This window comes from Akanthomyces muscarius, assembly GCF_028009165.1.
Source record: "Akanthomyces muscarius strain Ve6 chromosome Unknown contig_18, whole genome shotgun sequence".
NCBI lineage: Eukaryota > Fungi > Ascomycota > Sordariomycetes > Hypocreales > Cordycipitaceae > Akanthomyces > Akanthomyces muscarius.
Window position 1 is genome coordinate 797977 of NW_026611618.1, and position 18756 is coordinate 816732.

At 52.4% G+C, this 18756-nt stretch overlaps 7 protein-coding genes across 8 annotated transcripts; 4 read left to right on the forward strand and 3 right to left on the reverse strand.

Annotated features, from left to right (window-relative positions):
- Positions 1–445: 445 nt before the first annotated feature.
- LMH87_008727 (uncharacterized protein) lies at positions 446–978 on the forward strand (the record flags this gene model as incomplete). The annotated part of the gene is made up of 2 exons (XM_056201946.1): positions 446–582; positions 642–978. The coding sequence occupies 2 exons, from the start codon at positions 446–448 to the stop codon at positions 976–978; spliced, it is 474 nt and encodes a 157-aa protein (XP_056056558.1).
- An 805-nt stretch (positions 979–1783) lies between these two features.
- Positions 1784–2998, reverse strand: LMH87_008728 (uncharacterized protein; the record flags this gene model as incomplete). 2 transcript variants are annotated; one of them, XM_056201948.1, is made up of 6 exons in its annotated part: positions 1784–2278; positions 2322–2353; positions 2413–2596; positions 2652–2785; positions 2861–2895; positions 2973–2998. In XM_056201948.1, the coding sequence occupies 6 exons, from the start codon at positions 2996–2998 to the stop codon at positions 1784–1786; spliced, it is 906 nt and encodes a 301-aa protein (XP_056056560.1). The 2 variants fall into 2 exon arrangements, with proteins under 2 accessions (XP_056056560.1, XP_056056559.1); XM_056201947.1 differs by having other exon boundaries at positions 2843–2895.
- Positions 2999–3895: 897 nt separating this feature from the next.
- Positions 3896–4390, reverse strand: LMH87_008729 (uncharacterized protein; the record flags this gene model as incomplete). The annotated part of the gene is made up of 4 exons (XM_056201949.1): positions 3896–3920; positions 3978–4101; positions 4198–4234; positions 4325–4390. 4 exons carry the CDS (start codon positions 4388–4390, stop codon positions 3896–3898), a joined length of 252 nt encoding a protein of 83 aa, XP_056056561.1.
- A 351-nt stretch (positions 4391–4741) lies between these two features.
- LMH87_008730 (uncharacterized protein) lies at positions 4742–5244 on the forward strand (the record flags this gene model as incomplete). The annotated part of the gene is made up of 2 exons (XM_056201950.1): positions 4742–4964; positions 5036–5244. The coding sequence occupies 2 exons, from the start codon at positions 4742–4744 to the stop codon at positions 5242–5244; spliced, it is 432 nt and encodes a 143-aa protein (XP_056056562.1).
- Positions 5245–5658: 414 nt separating this feature from the next.
- Positions 5659–13556, reverse strand: LMH87_008731 (uncharacterized protein; the record flags this gene model as incomplete). The annotated part of the gene is made up of 2 exons (XM_056201951.1): positions 5659–13307; positions 13553–13556. The coding sequence occupies 2 exons, from the start codon at positions 13554–13556 to the stop codon at positions 5659–5661; spliced, it is 7653 nt and encodes a 2550-aa protein (XP_056056563.1).
- A 1106-nt stretch (positions 13557–14662) lies between these two features.
- On the forward strand, positions 14663–15307 carry LMH87_008732 (uncharacterized protein; the record flags this gene model as incomplete). The annotated part of the gene is made up of 1 exon (XM_056201954.1): positions 14663–15307. One exon carries the CDS (start codon positions 14663–14665, stop codon positions 15305–15307), a length of 645 nt encoding a protein of 214 aa, XP_056056564.1.
- An 895-nt stretch (positions 15308–16202) lies between these two features.
- On the forward strand, positions 16203–17953 carry LMH87_008733 (uncharacterized protein; the record flags this gene model as incomplete). Its single annotated transcript, XM_056201955.1, has 4 exons — positions 16203–16424; positions 16501–17134; positions 17200–17522; positions 17582–17953. 4 exons carry the CDS (start codon positions 16203–16205, stop codon positions 17951–17953), a joined length of 1551 nt encoding a protein of 516 aa, XP_056056565.1.
- Between the last annotated feature and the right edge of the window lie 803 nt (positions 17954–18756).

Here is an 18756-nt window from a genome sequence, read left to right on the forward strand (position 1 = left end):
TCGAATCTTTGATCATGCCAACTAGCGAGCACAGCACAGTACTTTGACGAAGTCTCCAAAGTAGCAAACACGCCATCAACAGCAATGTAGATGACAGTAGCAGAGACATCCTGGCGAGATCGAGCTACTTTGACATGGATTGCGCGAAACCCTGACTCGGTATCAATCGACTTTGAATCTCTGTGGCGCAGCTACTATAACGCCATGCCGAAGAGCCGACGGGTGGATAACTTACTCATATCATCTCGTATATGCATTGGAAAGTGCTACCTTCTACTTTTGTCAGGTTGAAAAAAAGACCGAGCGCACATTGCACGAGGAGTATAGAGCACCAAGCGTCGCGTAGATGACGCGGCGGTGCTGTTTATGGGAGCCTCGCCAGAGAATACGAGAACAGGGAAAGACGCTGGGATTGCACAGCCCTGCTTTTGTCTGCCATAGCTTGATGGTTCTCGTGCGCAGCGGGGTTCGATACCAGAGAGTACACGCAGGCCCGGGCCCTGGATGGATACGAAATAACTTGGATCTGCATGCAATTGCGATTTTGCTTGTAGTGGAATGTAAGCGGAACGCTGCTCATTGGTCAGACATTTATTCTCCCCGCATAGAGTGTGCAGAGGACGTTCTGACATTAGAAACAGGAATAATAGCCCAGCCACTCTGACTTTTCAGCGGTGCCCACATAGCAGAACCTTATGCCTTCGTCTCTTTTCTCTTGCCGACGGGCGATCTCGGCTTCCTTGGCATCTGCTGTCCGCCGACGGTAACGATGACGTTCCCTGCGACGTTCGAAACGAGATTGGCTCAGTCACTTCCACCCTTGGCAGCGCCCACATGGCAGAGCCCTACGACGACGTATCGGTCCTTTTTGCCGACGGCGATCTCTGCTCTCTTGGCATCTCCTCCACCACGTCTGTTGAGGACGAGGCCCCGTTGCAAGCAGTGGTGATTGGTTGTCTGCTAGCACTATGCTTCTGATGCTAAGACCTCTGGTGACTTGTTTTTTTCACAACGCCCTAGATCCCTTGTCTGCAACGAGGATGGTCTGTCTGCCAGCATCGCTCCCAGCACATACTGCAGGACACAGCTCCAGGCGCTTTTGAGTGCGACGGACTATACACTTCTAGTTTCACCTACCGCGGTCGCATGCTCGGAACCGCGAGTATATGCACCATCCCCATCACGTTTTCTTCTTAGCTGCAATCTCAACAATGCCGGGATTCAACTGAGAAGCTATTAAATTGTTAAATACTGAAGACTCGTTAGTAGATGTGATCGTTAGCCTTGGCCACGGTTACACCGTCAATCGTACTCGTGAAATGGTGTGGAGTGCAAATTTGGGTCTAAGAACGCCGCGAAGGCTACAACTGCCCAATCGATCATTTCCACCTCGAACTCCCGCTTCTGCATTATTTTTATTTAAGAGTAATATGTCTATTATATAATTAAGAATATTTTAAACCTTTTCTCATTATATGTGCTAGATTGAGCCGTAATTGCCAAAGTCAGGTGGGGTTTTCTAATAGATCATATCTTCATTACTATCTACATCGTAATCGCTTAAGTATACGTTCTTATGTTATAGTATTACTGCTAGTCTCAGGAGTATTCTGCGCCATTCCACTGCAAGTCTCTCGAGCACCTCATTTTGTTATAGGTGTTCGGACGCTGAAACCAAACAGTATACAGTTACAAGCCCCTCAGGAACTACAGAGGGGATGTACGAGATAGTGTCCACGAGATGGCAAATACCCATGAACTAGTCAGTCAAGTATTTCCTCAACTAGACTGTAGCCTCCGGTTTGATGTCGCTAGTGCCCTCTTTTCCTATTTTCTTGTCGCTTTCCTTGGCATTGCGGTTGATCCGGGAGCTGTTCTTATTCGTTGGAGATTCTTGGCAAGAACGACTGTGATTCTCATTTCTAGCGGATAAGCTGTTATTGTTGTGTTGAGACAGAGTGTGCAAGTGGGTGGAAAGCTTGGAGGAGACGGCAGTGTTTGCAGTGACCCAATTAGCGAGACTATCCTCGCAGTCCCGAAGGATAGCTCTACTAGCCTCATGACTGTCATATGGCTGTTCGAATTCACCAGGCATGATTGGGGTATCGTCGATGAGCTCAAGGAGGTGCTTGCCGTAGCCAGCAATGATAACGACCTTCTCGCAGTGCTCTCTGATAGAATTGAACTGATAGGTATAGGCAGTCTTGACCTTTTCACGAGTGGTGTTGGACAGCTGGGCCTCGGCGACGAGGGACACAGCCTCAGCACGGACAAGCTCCTGCTCCAAGACAAAAATCTTGGGCGAGTTGGGCTCTTTGTACTTGAGCCGGGCAATCTTGTCGTTGATTTTTCCCTTGCCCGGGATGTGTTAGCATCTGATCGATACTAGCTGCACTGAAATTGGTAACTTGCGGTCTCGAGTGGGTTGAACAGAGCTCTCAATGTCGACGATACCATTCATGGTGATGCGGTACTGGTCGTAGCAGTCAACGTATTGATCCTCAAGCTCGCCAATCTCGTAGAGGCAAACACCGAGCTTGTCGGTAAGATCAGGGATGTATCCTTCGCCATCCTCACCCCAGACGGACAATTGTTGCTAGAAATAGCTCGTTAGTACTAGAACTGTGTGAAATCTTTTCTTTGGAGCATACAGTGACTTCTTTGCGCTCCTTAGCGACAGTTTCGAGGCTCAGCATTAAGTTTGTCTCCATGTTGACGAGCCGGGCTAGCTTCTTGGCCAGCTTGGGGCTAAAAGCCCCGCCAACAATGCGGCGCAGGATGAAGCCTACTAGTTCATTAGTGTCGAGGGTTTTATAGGGTGGGATGCTGGAGTATTTTAGACATGTATGAAGGGTGGTACAAATTGAAATAACATGTTCTGAGGCAGCATCTAGACTTTTAGATGAGGGAGAAGGTGTAAAAGTCAGCTGAAGTCTCAAGAAGCGTAATTGGGGTTAATCGATATGCTTTACCTGCCGTTGAGACGCAGCGGGCACATGAGTGCACCGCATAGAGGCGCGATGCATTAGCTCTGTATCGTGTGTTGTAGTAGTCGCTCGGATGTGGTTGAGTGTTTTGCAGCAGAGTAAATGAGATGAAGGGATAGCAGCATGGTGCAGAACCGTGGACACATATAACGAAATACCCCGTACCCTCAGTCCCTAAGCTTGGCTTGCTTGTAGGTGCCCGGTCCCAACTTGCAGTAACTAGATGACGGTCGTCAAATCAAAGAGGAAAGAGACGGCCTTGCTCCGCGTGTTAGCGCCACTGCACATCACCCCACCGCGCGCCACCATCACACCACATCATTGCAAAACCATGTACTTGTACCACTTTCAGATTAAATGTGTAATCTAAGCTACACGCTACTATGTGTCACTGGGCGGCGACGTGGGTGAAAGGACACCACATAAATCCGCGAAGCCATTGTCTCGGGCGTAGATTGTGTGAGATTCTTCAGTGGATCGGCACGCCAAAAATCGAGAAATATGACAGCCGTCCCAGCTGAGGGAGCCAAGTTTTGGTGCGCCAAGTTGATGAGCAGTTCGAGATGGTGAGTCTACGTAGCAAAATGGCTGGCAAATAGTTAGTTTCCTGGGATTTACAAACAAAGAAACGACTTAAGTTAGTCATATTTTTATCCAGTTGAATAACATGATGGTATATTTACATGACTTTATGGTTGCACACTACGGAAAAGCAGCGGCCTCACCGTTGGTGATAGCTTTTACGCTAGCCTGTGTGCTACTGCATTAGAAAAACGCCAGAAGGGACACCGACAAATTACATCGTCTGGAGCTGATGGGATGGCGTTGCGCGTGTGCTTCGCAAGTTATTCATTCGAGGTCCCTTAATGTCGGCCCGTCAATGACTAGAAACTGACGCGAATGTTTGCCTAGCAGCAAAAGACTTGGCGCTTCCTACGTCAAGGTCGTTATACCCAGTCACCACCAGGAGCAAATTCTACTGCAGCATACCTGTAACTTGACGGGGTAACGATGTCCGCGGTGTCTGATGCAGGTCTCGCAAGAAAGTGCCAGGGTGTCGTGGCGTCGTCTTGGAACTGGACGTGTCGTTGTCCTCGGGCGTCGGCCTTGCAGTCTGTAGCCAGTTGCTTCAAGTATACACATACTTTCAGCTATCGTGTAGGATGCTTCCCACTGAAGTTCATGTGTAGCTGTGTGTACTACTGCCCACCAATCAGCGCATATGCCGTCGACAACGTCCTAGTTCTCTTGTGTACAGTCAGGATGATGTTTCTGCCAGCATCACTTTCAGCGCAGGCGGCAGGGCACAACTCCAGGCGCTTTCAAGGGCAACGGACAAATGAGTCTACAACTAGAGTTGAGGAATGGTCTTTGTCCAAGGCGTGTATATGGCATTGGAACATGGTGACTGTGCGCGATGCCGACTTCACGGTGTCGTAGCCTTGTCGGAAATAGATGAGAGCGACTGAAACAAGCTTGTCGCATATTCAAGCGACTGTAACCAGCTTGAATAGTTGAAATTTGCATATATTAATTTAAGTAATAGTTTATCATCAAGAGCTGCTTTCATGTGGATATTCATCAAACCGAGCTCCGGCGTCATAGCGGGGTCCTTCAGCCGCCCCAGGCACCGAGACGAACCCCGCCAAATCTTTTCTTCCCTAGCTTCCGCGATCGCATCACTCTTTTTCCTCTCCATATCTGCGCATTTCTACCCCCCCAACTCTCCTAGGCCGCTCAACTCGTCCGCCGCCATGGGCTCCGTCGTCATCCCCCATCTCAGCTCCGGCTGGCACGTCGACCAGGCCATCCTCAGCGAGGACGAGCGCCTCGTCGTCATCCGCTTCGGCCGCGACTGGGACCCCGCCTGCATGCAGCAGGACGAGGTCCTCTACAAGATTGCCGAAAAGGTCAAGAGCTTCGCCGTCGTCTACGTCTGCGACATTGACCAGGTGCCCGACTTCAACCAAATGTACGGTACGTATCGCATCATCAACCAGGGAGATTCCCCCGCGTCCTTGGTCCTTGGACTGACTTTGCTTCCGTAGAGCTCTACGATCCTTGCACAATCATGTTCTTCTTTCGCAACAAACACATGATGGTCGACTTTGGCACCGGCAACAACAACAAGCTCAACTGGGTCCTCGAGGACAAGCAGGAGCTCATCGACATCGTCGAGACGGTGTACCGCGGCGCGAAAAAGGGCCGCGGTCTGGTCGTCAGCCCCAAGGACTACTCGACGCGTCACCGATACTAAGCCCACCGAGAGCGCTTGCGACGTGTCGACATCTCTCAATCGCATCTATCTGAAATATAATACCCCAAAAGCGTTGATGCGGGTTTATGACATTATTGCATTTATGGTTTTGGTCGGCGTTACCTATCGGATATAGGATCGTTTTTAATTATTATACAGTCCATCACAGCAGCCAGGCTCATTTCAATATCCAAAACAGAATCTTTGTTTATTATTAGCTCTGCTTTTTTTAAATCCTGCAAACTATCATTATATCCTTATTTTCTCCTAAACGCCTTGTATCCCCTTTGTTTGTTTTTTGGAATATACATCAGTACAGATGTTGGATCGCTCCGAACTTGGGGTGCTCTGTATCCAACATCCAAGCCCAGTTCTGCATGAATTGCTTTTACTTTTTTATAAGAAATACGCCCTCTACAGCACATCTTGTTGCCCGCCTGCAAACATATTGGGGTTCGGTGTGGGCATTTTGGGTGTGGGCTGCGGTGGTGTCTTTTCACGCCCGCGGTGCTCGTCGCGAGACCGGCTCGTCAGTCTCCGCAAGTTCGACGACGACTTTGTGGCCCCCGTCGGCGTCGCCGCCGTGGTGATGACCTCGGGCTTGGGCGGTCGTGTCACCATGTGCTCGAGGGAGAAGACGCTGCCAATGTTGGTGGCTGCGCTGGGCCGCTCGTCGTCGGCGTCCGAGAAGCCGCCCGACAAGTACTCCTCGTCAGACGTCATGTCGCCCGCCATATGCGGATAGTATGACGCTGGGGCAGATGGGGACGTGATGGAACGCGAGTGCAGCGCTGGTCGAGGCGACGTCACAATGTTAAAGGCGCCAGGGTTCATGGCATTGGCGCTCGCTTCTCGAGACATTGCGGGTGGTCTGTCGGCGAAGCCATTCTGGAACGAAGTGTTGCTAGATGCTTGATGGAGGATTGGCAAAATCTGTTCGTCGTAAAGCTGCGTCTCCGAATCGAATGCATCCGGATCGTACTCTGTGACCGTCCTCGATGACCGGCCGTCGTCATCGGTGTGAGGGCTTGACGGCTCGTCGAAAAAGTCATCCAAACTATCCAGCTTGGTTACAAGGTCCCCTACAAGCGTATCGGCGCGGCCATCATCAGAGAGCATAGTCGCCGAACGCTCATGTGAGTTAAAGTATCCATATGCAAAGTCGTCGTTGTGGAATTCAACCTCCGCCGTCGGGGTGGCTTCAGTCGACGATCCCTCTGCGCTTTGGCACATGTAGAATGCAGCATGGATGTTTGCCCGAGTCGCCTCTGTTTTCTTGGCTGGCACGGGAATCGCCCAACCGGAAGCTTCGGGGATACCAAACAGACTCTGCGTGCGCTCATATTCTTTTCGGATGATCTTGGAAGTGGCGCGCGTCATGCTCATGCGCAAGTGGTGTTTGTCCATGTGGCTGCCCGAGACTGTCATGATGTTGTCAAGAACCTCAAGAGCATTCATACACAAGTCGGTCTGGAGCAGGCGAAGTAATGGCGAAATCAGATCAGAGCCGTGCCCCGCAAGCTCAGGGTTGCGCATATCCACTTCGGGGATTGCGACACACAGGATGCGCATCGTGTGAACTTTGACCCAGGTGATGGAGTTTGTGAGCAGACCAAGCAAAAAGGTGATCATCTTGAAGTCAAGCTGTGGAAGATAGTATTCCTTCAGCGCTCCAAATAATATTGTCAGTAGATCGCCACCACTGTGGATGTTGCCATTGACGTAGTCATCGAGCGTCAACGCAATACCTTCAAGGCCTTGTCGGTCTGCCTCGGCGAGCAAAACATGTGCAGACTGCAGGACATCATCTGCTGGCAGGCTGCGCTGATCCAGATCGTTGAGAAATCTTGGAAAGTTGGCTAGCAGCGTGAAGAAGAGACGTTGATCATCGCCAATGAGAGGATCATTGGGGAGCTTCACGAGCTGCTCCATGATATCCAATGTCGGCTGCCAGCAGACGGCTGAGCGGAGGCCTTTGTGAAGCAGCGGCTGCAGACCATCATAAGTCCCATCCCAGCGAGGTGGCTGCCCATCTGCAATCAGGCGTCGAACGCTAGCGGATCGCAAGTCCACTTTGCCTACAAGCTCGCTGAGCATGTCCACGGCTTCTCTAAACTCTCGTTCGTTGATGGATTCCAGACATGCGCACGTGGTCCAGAAGAGCTGAGGAAACGTGAGTAGCTTGTCGGATTCGAGCTTGACAATCAGTGTCTTCAAAGTTGTCAAAATTTCCATAGAGAATGACTGGATCTCTGGGTCTTCATCGGCAATTGTATTCGACAGCCGTGCCAACATATCGCCAAGCATGTACTGATCCAAGGATGTCAAGACGCAGCGAAAGATTTGGAACGAGCGACAGGCCAAATGTCTGACAGGACACGAGGTGGCCCAAGTAAGGGAAAGCCTTCCCCATTGCTCTTTGATACCGGGATACGCAGGTTCAAACGTTTGCAGCACTTCGGCAGTAAGGTATTCCATGCTGGGAGGTACCTTGTTGTCTTGCTCGTCAACCTTGCCATTGCTGTCTTCATAGCTCCAGACGACTGCTCGATCATGGCCACGAACTAGGTCTATGAGTTCCTCGATGGTCTGCTTTCTCGTATCGTGGGGGTTTTCGTCCATGCGAGAGAGGACGAGCTCGTGTATCAAGTGCACCAGCATTTCACGAGCCTGTTCTTGCACGAGCGGGGTATAATGATCCCACAGAACCGTAACCACGTGCAGCAGAGAAGGAATATTCTCGGGGATCAGGTTCACTGGTGCAACCATCAAATCGACAAGGAGTATCAAGGAAAGTTGTCCGAGAGAAAACCCTGCTTGCTTCGTTCCAACAGGCAGAGCTTCATTAAGATCAGCGCAGTACGGCAGGGCGCTAACGTCCGGCGGAGGAGGCATCGAGTCCCGCTTCTCGTTGGGTACCATGGCCTTAGGCGTGATTTGCAGCAGCAGAAACTCAACCACTTTGATACCAGGCGTGCCGCTTGTGGTTGACAGAAAAACGACAATCTGCTTCGCGTATTCGACAAAGTTTTGTTCCCGCCGTTCAAGGCAGAGTTGCATGATAAAGTCCAAAACCAGCCGCACATTTCCAGGGTGCGGACCTGTCGCCAAGGCCTGCCATAGCGCTTGTACCTCGTTATGCAGGGCAACGCTCGACTTGATCGTGATTTCGAGCAGGTTAGCGAGCAGGACGTATGATTGAGCTGTGGGTCCGCCGTTCGGATCCAGTTTCAGTTCAATCGCCTGAATCCACGGCAGGATGACTGCAACAACATTTCGCTGTGCATGCGGCTGGAGGTCTTTGAAATAGAGAGTAAACTCTGAGACAATGTGAAAGGCCAATTCAGTGTACGAGTTTGCGAGTCGCTTTGATATCTCAAACTGGGCCAGCTTGTACACCGCCTGCGTCTTGTCGGCAATACTGATGTCAAAGTCGCGAATCTTGGAGTTGCGTTGCTGCCTAAGCTCGAGGGATCGCAGAGCTGCAGCAGACTTTGACCGAATCTCGCTCTGGTCATTTCCGAGAGTGAAGAGACAGAGGCCAAGCATTTTCCAGAACGGGCAAGGATAGTCGGGGCATTCTTGAAGAACGTCCATGCAGACCATGAAATAGCTCTCGAGCACTTTGGGGGCCTCTGCGAGATAGCAGCGTGCGATGCAGTGATCAAGGAGATACGGGTAGTCTTTGTTGTGGATGACAAGGTTTTTCAGCGCCAGTCGGCCAGTGACATTCATACGGTCACTTCCAGAATTAAAGATGGCTTCAACCCATGCCAGCATGCGGCGTACGTCAAACTGCAGCGTAACGCCACTCTCGGTGGTAAACGTAACGGGGCCTGCACAGAGTGCTGCCATTGCGCTCAGAGCAGCGTTGCGCAGATTTCGTTTCTCAATCTCCATGGCTGCCGTCACGGTACCTCGCTCTCCCATCGACTGCTGGTCAATGACAGACTGCCTCATCGTATCTTCCCTAGCACGAATTTGGTTTTGGTTCGGGGAAAAGCCGCACCAGTCTTCCATCAAGGAGAAGGCAGACTTGCGTGACTCAAAGGTCATCCACCGTGAAGGGTCTTGGGTTCGGTTGATGCCCTCAAACAAGGTCTCCATCAGACCGCAGTAGTGCTGTCGCAGCTTTTGAAACTCCCAGTCCATCTGCACTTCACCGTCCATGAGGAACAGCTTCAAATCTTTGGCATATGATGTCAATGTTGTCAAGAAAAAGTCGTTGCCATGTACACGCTCATCCCGAAGGTGGTGCGATGTCAATTTGAGTACGTGCGTGATTTCCGTTCGCAGCAGATCCATCTTTCTGTTTCGACGGGGGCTGCTGTTTGTGCGCTGGTGAATTCTGGCTCTAGCCTCGTCGTTGCATCGAGCAACCTGGCCTTGCAATTCCTCCAGCAAAGATCTGTAAATATGGATATTGATTGAGCCCATCGCGACGACAGTAGCGTCGCGGCTGGACGCGGAGTGGGCTGAAAGCATAGGTATTAGGTATTTGAACAAAGTTCTGGCCGTCATGATCTTGTCGGTGGACGCATGCCGGGAGCCTTTCCGAGTATGTTGCAGGTCTTTCGGGTTGGTTGGTGCTGGTAGCGCTCCCGGATCGGCCATAGTTGTGCATGCAAATATCAGGTACAGCTTCCACTGCTCAATCATAACCTCTGGGTGCGCGGCCGCAGATCTGTTGCCCATTCGCTGATTCCCAGACTCTCCGCCGTACAAAAGGCCACGTGAAGGCTCTGATATACAAACAATCGACTTGTATAGCTGAATTATGCGATTGCAAATTAAGTCGCGGCAGATTGTGACTGCAAATGGGCATCTCTCAAAGAAGATGCGTATCAGATTCGGTACGATTTTGAACCACAGCGTTGCATCATACGTAACATCGCTGGTACATAGCTCAACAACGGCGCCTTTGCTGTTGATGTTCTTCAGGCCCCGCTGCAGGCGACTTCGCTCCGCAACAGAGAGGCTTTCCTCGTTGAAATTCATCACTTGGATGGAATCGTTTTCAAGGATGTCAATGAGCCTGAGCGTATCCTTCTCAGTAGAAGCGTCTTTCCCGAGGGCCTTGTCGAATTCGGTGATTAGACGCAGCACGGTAATGGCAAAGTGGCGCACGCGTCGAGATTGAGAGCAGAGGAAGAAAAGACCATGTGCTTCGGCTTGGTCAACTTCACCCCAAACCTGAGACAGATCCAGCTTAAGCGCTCTTTGGTCGGCTCCTCTGCCATCGCCCTGAACTGAAGCTGCATCTCGCTTCTTCTGACGGATTTCTTCAATCCAGATCTGCAACAGCTCTACATAGAGGCGCAGCGTATTCTCAATGTGTCCCGGCCCAAGCATCCCACCATCAGACATGGTCGAATAACGGTCTTCAAAATTAAAGATGTACCGTGCAAAGCCCATGGTGACTTGCTGGGCGTGAGCATGCTTGGCAATTGCCTTGAGCGAAGCGGCGGATGAATCCGCAATATGGAATTGAACATGAGCAGTGCCAGTGCACAGTAGATTGATCAGGGTATTGAAGGGCACATCGGTGGGGAGGCACCTGGGCAGCGCCTGCACAGAAATAAGAAGTAGTTCATAGAATGCGTGCCGTTGATCCTGGGCAGTTTGGCCGTCGTCTCTGCGGGAGAATGTAAAGGACTCGGAGATTGGCGTCTTGGGCCCTGGACTGTTGAACTTTTCATCCAGGGTCGCCTGTCCACCAAAGGTATTATCACATACAATTGTGATTTTGCCCAAGACTTCGCAAAACTTGAGGTAGTATTCGCGCACCCCATCTGTAAGAACAGAGGTGAGCACTGGTCTCGAGATTGTCTCTTTCTTAGACGAGGCTGTCGGACTTGAAGGTGACCTCGATCTCGCAGAGATCACAGGGGACGTAGAAACTCTCTCAAGGTTTGATGTGGCTTCGAATGTTTGCGGAAAGGGGGGGCGGCCTTGTTCGCCTCTTTCGAGGTCTGACATGATGCTGAGAAATGCGCGAATTCCGATCACGATTCTGTCGGGGTCAAGCTGGTCCACCTTGGGGTCTTTGGTAAGCATGAAATGGTCGGCATTAATCAGAGGGAAGATGATGGTTCGGAAGCAAAACTCTGGGTGTTTGAATCCAATGATGCGAATCAGCTGGATCAGAGGCTCAGTGACGGCAGCATCTGCAGCGATGAGACTGCGCTTCGAGGAAGGCATGACAAGTCGGATGACATCTTCTAGCTTCCTGCAGGCGCTTGGAATGCTGTCGTTTGTGCGATATAAATATGTCCAGACAAGCCGGGAGATGACCTGCAGGCAAAGAGGCTTTGTAAATCTATCCTTGATCTTGGTTTGCAGCGGCATGATCAGCTGCAACCACTGCGATGTAAAGTTCTCTGGTGGCGAGACACAAAGCAGAGTAGCTGTGAGAGGAAATGACACAGCCCAGTGCCTCGGCTTTGTATACATTTGTGCGAGGCGCGGTCCGATGGCAGAAAGCACATCGGCCCATTTGGGATGCATCAGATGACTGTTGAGAGCTTTGGCCGCAATGGGTCGCAGAAGCGTATCGAGCACCTGGCAAAAGGCGGACTTAACTCTCTGGCCATGGGATTTGCTGAACAGACGACCCAGTTTAATGAGAAAATCGCAGGACTGCTCCCACGACTCTTCCGGTGACACCTTGACGCGCAGGTGTTTCATACCATTCAGGACGAGATCGATCTTGCCGTCTACTTCCCGGCCCGAAGCTGATGTGGGACTCTTGACAACTCGTTCATGGAGACAAGCACTCAAGTCTTCGATGAATCGGCGAGTGATTCCTGCAAAATTAATTTCACTCATGTATCCAAGGAGTTGGGCGAAAAGGTTCCAGTTGGCCATTTTAAGCGGCGAGATAGCCAGCTGTTCGGGGTCGGCCTGTTTGAGCTGTCCAAATATGATACTCTCCAGTTTGTCCTCCATTTCTGGCGTGATTGATGCAAGACTGCTTTGGCAGATGACCTCGACAAGCACGCGACAGAGAATATAGATGGAGACTGTAGAGCGGCGTTCCTGTTTGGCAACATCCTCTTGCGTCGCGCCCAAAGATACGCCCGTCGGAAACGCATTATCGGCCGGGCTTATGCCTGTGGGCTCCGTGTTTCTTCGCATCAACGGTGTACCGGGTGTGTTGTTGCGTAGCTGCTGAAGCTTGCTGCGGGCATCGTTGGCGGCGTCGCTCTTGCTTTTGCGCCAAAGCATCATGGAATCTATCAAGGCCTTCGGTTTGGGGCTCGCAATGTGACCTAGAGCGACAATAAGCTGGTCAAAGGCGGGGTCAACGCCTGGACCGCATATTTGATCAACATTCGGTTCGGGGTCGAAGGGGACGGTAATGCATTCGTTGAGTTTTTCTTCAGCTTGCGCAATGAAGGATGTGAAGAGGACGTGAAGGGCATATTCTCCCACTGTTTTTTGGTCGTCACGATGTCGAGAGGAATGCGAGTGGTGGTTCGGGTGGTCGCGGCGTGATTTGCTGTGCATCTGGTCGACTTTGCGCTGGGTCGAGCCAAACGCGGGCACGTCGGTCGTCGAGGCTGACTTTTCCATCGCAGTTGGAGATACAGTGCCTGCCGCGGCAGAAGAATTTGTCGTGACGATGGCATCCATCCTAGCGCTGACCGAGTCCATGTCGAGCCCGACGCCAGCGGCGGCTATCATCTGGGGGCTCAAGGGGCTGGAGGCAGAGCTGGCGATGCTCCCATTTCTAGAGTGCTGTATGCCATGCACGATGGAAGTCTGCCGGTGGTGTCCGTAGGCAGCAACGCGCGTGGCGTCGATATTTTGTCGGGCGGCGGCACTGGTGGCGGATCGCGGCGAGGTCAGCGAGGCCTGGAGGCGCGGTACCTTTTCTGCGGAGGACTCTCGCGAGTGGGCGACGGTCGGCGGGGACAGCACGGGCTCGGGCGACACTAGACGGATAGTGTGCTCCCAGGAACGGTCATCTTCGTCGAGGCGCGAGGCCGATCGCGAGATGGTGGGATACTTGGGTTGCGGTGGCGGCTCCTGCGCAGAATCGGGGGGCGGTTGCGACGGAGCTGCGATGACGGATCGATTAGCAACGTGATAAGGGTCAGAGCTTTGGGGGTTTGAAGAGCGTCTGAGCAAATTGGGTGAGGTTGCGAGGTGATTGGGCCGCTACAGCAAAACGCGCAACAGTGCGCGGCATGAACGGATGATTTTCGCCCGAAGCACGTGTAGCTATTCTGGCCATTGGCTCAAGTGAGGCGGAGGAGCGAAAATCATCAGGTTGAGGCCGGGCGTGGGTATATTTGAAACTCACCCATTGCGTATTTCAATCAGGGGCTTCACCCCGTCATTGGGTTTCTAATCATGCGTGGCGGACGCTTAGAGACAGAGCGAAGCGTAATGGGGCGCGAAAACGTTTCGAAACTGAGGGTGGCTTGCAAAGGTGGGATGATGGACAAAGCACACGTCCAGCGAGACTAGCGGGAGCTGCCTGGATGACGCTACTCAAGCTCTGGGGCGAGCTAATGGTGTGCCTCCCTTGTTGGCGTGTTGGCCTGGCTTCCTTTTGCTTCCTTTTGGGCTCTTCTCGCCTTTTCGGTGGCCCTTCTGGAGCCGGCGAGTCAAGGAGTGTGCAGAAGTCAGTTGGCAGTCCAAGCCAGACTCCAGGCCAGGCACAGGGTCCAAGCGGGTCCGGGGCGGAGATGTCTCTAGGGTAGGCCCTGCGAGTTTTTGGTGGTTGTGTTTTGTTTCGCTTCCGAACGAGGTTTATAGGTGTTGGGGGTAAATCCGCTGGGTTTTATTTTCTAGGTGAGGAAATATATTCTTTCATGTTGTGCTACCAATACTGAGGTTGGTAATTGGCTGTGGATAGAATCTTATGCGACATGCCACACAACGCAAACACCGGCTACCAGCAGTCTCTACTCGAGGTGTAAATTGGCTTAGGCACACAGTCGCTGCACCCAGCCAATGATGTCTAAATTAAGCATTGTTTGAAGTGGGCAAGAAAGAAACATAGAGGAAAATCAAAGAGAGCATTTGGCCAGGTAGAAATGAACAGCGATGGCGCACCGAAATACTGATTAAATATCACGACAGAATCAGCCTCTACAAACCGAGCATGCCAGATCCCCCCACCCATTGCAATGAGCTTGCGCCACCATTTCTCGTACTTGCCGTATTGCAGTCAACTATCCAGGCGAGCAGAATGCGAGCTTTGCGGCGCCCATCAGCTGCGCAGTGAGGCTGACGCGCCATCCCGAGCTCTTCCAGGCTGCCATCGACATGTTAAAATATAAAAAAGTGCAAATCCTCGTCAACAGTGATACTAAACTCTATGCATGTAATATTTTCTCTGTCTGGCTACTAATCCCAAACAACCATTACACCACTATATCACAGACAGTTGTGCCAATCCCTCATCATGGCGCGCATATACGCCATTCATAAGCCGGCTCTCAAAAACCAGTACACTATTCATGGTCCTAGCCGGGACACCAACAAAACGGAGGAAACCAAATTCGCCAAGTTGCGTCCTGCACTGAACAAGAGCCCTTTTATTGTCATATATGATGGCCCCGACGCCAATTGCCCCGTCGCAGCCGTGTCTCACCTACCACCCTTTGCGCGACACTTTGCAATTGGGCTGGGAGATTCCACGGCGGCAGACAAGCAAGTCACAGACATGGTCTGGGAAGAGCTCCATATGGCGCACTCGTCCGGAAAGAAGCACACTTGGGCGATGGACGTGGCCGGCGACGGTAGTGGTGGTGGTGGTGGTGGTGGTGATCGGCGCCGACGCCTTAGCCTAGTCTGGACGAGGACACGCAGCGTCACTGTCGATGGGATGACTCGGCCACCACTCAGCACGCGCAATTGGAAGCTCACCGAAATATCAGCCGCAGGTGACCACGTCGGGCGAGAGGGAGACCAGCCAATTCTGGCCGTCTTTACCACCACCACACAAATGGGCAAATGCGGCAACTTGCAAGTCAATGTGGACTATGGTCGGGAATTTGACCTCATGCTGTTCGTCACCTGCCTCTCGCTCTACTCTTCTGGGAGATGAGGATTTTCAGCCACTTGCAGGACAACACGCATCTGCGCCCACACCCAGAAAAAGGCACGGAGGGCTTGGCAGCCAAAAATACTCCGGGTGCTGTGGATATGATGCATTGATGCGCATCGGACATGCGGCATCATCAAGCCATGTAATGTATAGTTTTAGCACCAGTAGCAAGCACTCCAACCGAGATGAAAAGAATCCAAGCTCGGCAAAACAAGACTGGCCATCAATTCCGACGACACCTGCTACCTGCCACTCAACCTTTACCTGACCCGTCCCACCCCTGCCCGCCAATTAGTTGTTAGTCCGATGTACGGCAGGGACAACGAGCGCGATCGGTTGACGGAATCGGGGCAGACGGTAAAAGTGGACATGCGAGCAGTATTCCGACCGGAATCAACACAACGGGTGGTGGTCGACGCACCACCAGCAGAGACTGATTAACTAGTGTGTCTGCGCTTTGCTTGGCTGCCAGCATTGCAACGTTAGGACGCATGCTCTGCTGCGATTCTGCACCCTAAGGCCGGGATTCCGTGGCTTCTTACTGGAGGAAACCCCGCGTCGGGAAGCCCTTCTCCCTCCGTTACCCCATAACGTTGCCCGTTGGCGTATTAACTACGGTGGCTTTTTTTTTGTGTGCGAGTGACGGGGTGAGGGGTGGGTGGTACGGCGTAACACTGGCCAAGCAGGAGGCAGCGATTTGGCATAAATATGTAGAAGCCGCCGGTAGCCATTCACCTCGAGTCTCTCTTTCTCTCTCATATTGTTCCGGCCATGAGGTTCTGATCGCTTTCCTCTCTCTTCTATCTTGTCTGTCTACCGTTGCCTGTTCGTCACCAAGGACGAAACCCCAGATCGTGACACAAGCCGGCGCTAAAAAGGCCTACACTTCATAATCATGGCGTCCTACGAGGTCATTGGCATCGCCGCCCTCGCCGCGGTGTATTTCTTGTACAAGTTTCTCAACGCGACCGACACGCCCAAGATCAAGGGTCTGCCCGAGATCCCCGGCGTGCCCATCTTTGGCAATCTTATACAGCTGGGCACCGACCATGCCCGCGTCGCCCAGAAATGGGCAGCCAAATACGGCCCCGTCTTCCAGACCCGTCTAGGAAATCGAGTAAGTGCCAGTATTGCTGCGGAAAATATCTAGGCTGCTTGTCTTGAAATCCAAGCTGACATGCCGGCCCCTGCAGCGCGTCATCTTTGTCAACTCGTACGATTCGGTCAAGCACTTTTGGATCACGCACCAGTCGTCGCTCATCTCGCGCCCAACCTTTCACACCTTTCACTCTGTCGTGTCCACCTCGCAGGGCTTCACGATCGGCACGTCGCCGTGGGACGACTCGTGCAAGAAGCGGCGCAAGGCGGCGGCCACAGCGCTCAACCGGCCCGCCGTGCAGTCGTACATGCCCATCATCGACCTCGAGAGCATGGCGAGTATCCGCGAGCTGCTGCACGACTGCGACGGCGGCGGCCGCGACGTCGACCCCATCTCGTACATGGCGCGCTTCGCACTCAACACGTCGCTCACGCTCAACTACGGCTTCCGCATCGAGGGCTCCGTCGACAGCGCGCTGCTGCACGAAATCACCCACGTCGAGCGCATGATTTCCAACTTTCGCTCCACCAGCAACAACTGGCAGGACTACGTCCCGCTGCTGCGCGTGTGGAACAAGCAAAATACAGAGGCCCAGGAGTTTCGCGCCCGCCGCGACAAGTACCTGACGGACATGCTGACGGATCTCCAGAAGCGCATCGCCGACGGCACAGACAAGCCGTGCATCACGGGCAACATTCTCAAGGACCCCGAGGCCAAGCTCAGTATGGGTATGTTATTTTTGCAACTCTGAAGCAGAAAAAAAGTGATGTTGATGCTGACTCGAGACCAATAGCCGAACTCAAATCCATCTGCCTCACCATGGTCTCTGCTGGTCTTGACACCGTGCCTGGCACCCTCATCATGGGACTGGCTTATCTTTCCACACCGGCCGGCCAAGCCGTCCAGGCCAAGGCTCTCGCCGCCATCCAAGAAGTCTACCCCGACGGCGATGCCTGGGAAAAGTGCCTAGTCGAGGAAAAGGTCCCCTACGTCACTGCTCTCGTCAAAGAAACGCTGCGCTTCTTCACCGTCATTCCCATATGCCTCCCCCGCACCAACATCAAGGACATTCCATACGAAAACACCGTCATCCCCGCCGGCACCACATTCTTCATGGTACGTACAAGCTCCGGACACAACTGGACAGTCTGCTGACAGAAATTTTCTTTCTATAGAACGCCTACGCGGCGGATTACGACGACGACCGCTTCAAGATGGCGGATCAGTTCATCGTCGAGCGCTTCCTCAACGACCACGAGGTCGGCACGCCGCACTACGCCTACGGCGCCGGCTCGCGCATGTGCGCCGGCTCGCACCTCGCCAACCGCGAGCTCTTCACCGCCTACATCCGCATCATCACCGCCTTCCAGCTCACGCAGGCCGACGACCCGGCCGACCGCCCGGTCATGCACTGCCTCGACTGCAACGCCACGCCCACGTCGCTGACCCTCGACCCCAAGCCCTTCAAGATGAAGCTCAGGCCCAGAGACGCGGAGCAGCTGCGCCGATGGATTGCCGAGGCGGAGGAGCGCACCAAAGACCTCTAAAGGTTACATCAGAGGTGGGAAAGACCATCTTGTACTCCAAGGCCACTCCAGAGTGTTCATGGACCCGGCTGTGGGCCGGTCTCGCCAGTCTACATGCAATCACCTCTCTTATGCCGTCACATATGGGCCAACAATAACGAAGAGAATGAATAAAATAAACACTTGAAATAATCGATTCATCAGCCAAAGTACCGTGCTCTCTAACTTTTTGGTGCTATCGCGCGAAGACCTGTACTGTCTGATCATGTGAGTAGAAAACGACGCAGAACAAGTCCGCATTGTGCTGTCAATGCCGACCGACAATTTTGCTTTCATCGCCATCCAGTCTCCCCAACATGACAGCAATCAAGGCAGCCATTACCTCGCTTTTGCGCTTCGGCTGAAGTAAACGCAACGAAAAAAAATCGAACTCGACGAGAAGAACCAGAAACACGACGAAAGATAATCAACCATAACAAAAAAAAAACAAAGATGTTCTCTAAAGCACTCAAGGTAGCCTGCCCATATTCTTCTTTCCACGTTTCAGCGAATTAAAATCCTCCTCCCTCTGTGTGGCCGCAATCCTTCTCACCGACAAGAGAAATCGTTCAGATCGTCCAGATCGTCAACAAGTTGTTTTTTGGGTCGTCGGCGTCGTGGTCCGTAAAACATAAGTCGTTGTTGTGCTATGAAATGCGTAGCGTTCCGTTCTCCGGCTTTGGATACATGAAAATGTCAACTCGAAAACGCGCTTCCAAAGTCTCAAGAAACCCTTTTTGTCTTTTTTTTTTTGTGGTGAGATGCAACCAATAAACTTTTTTGTC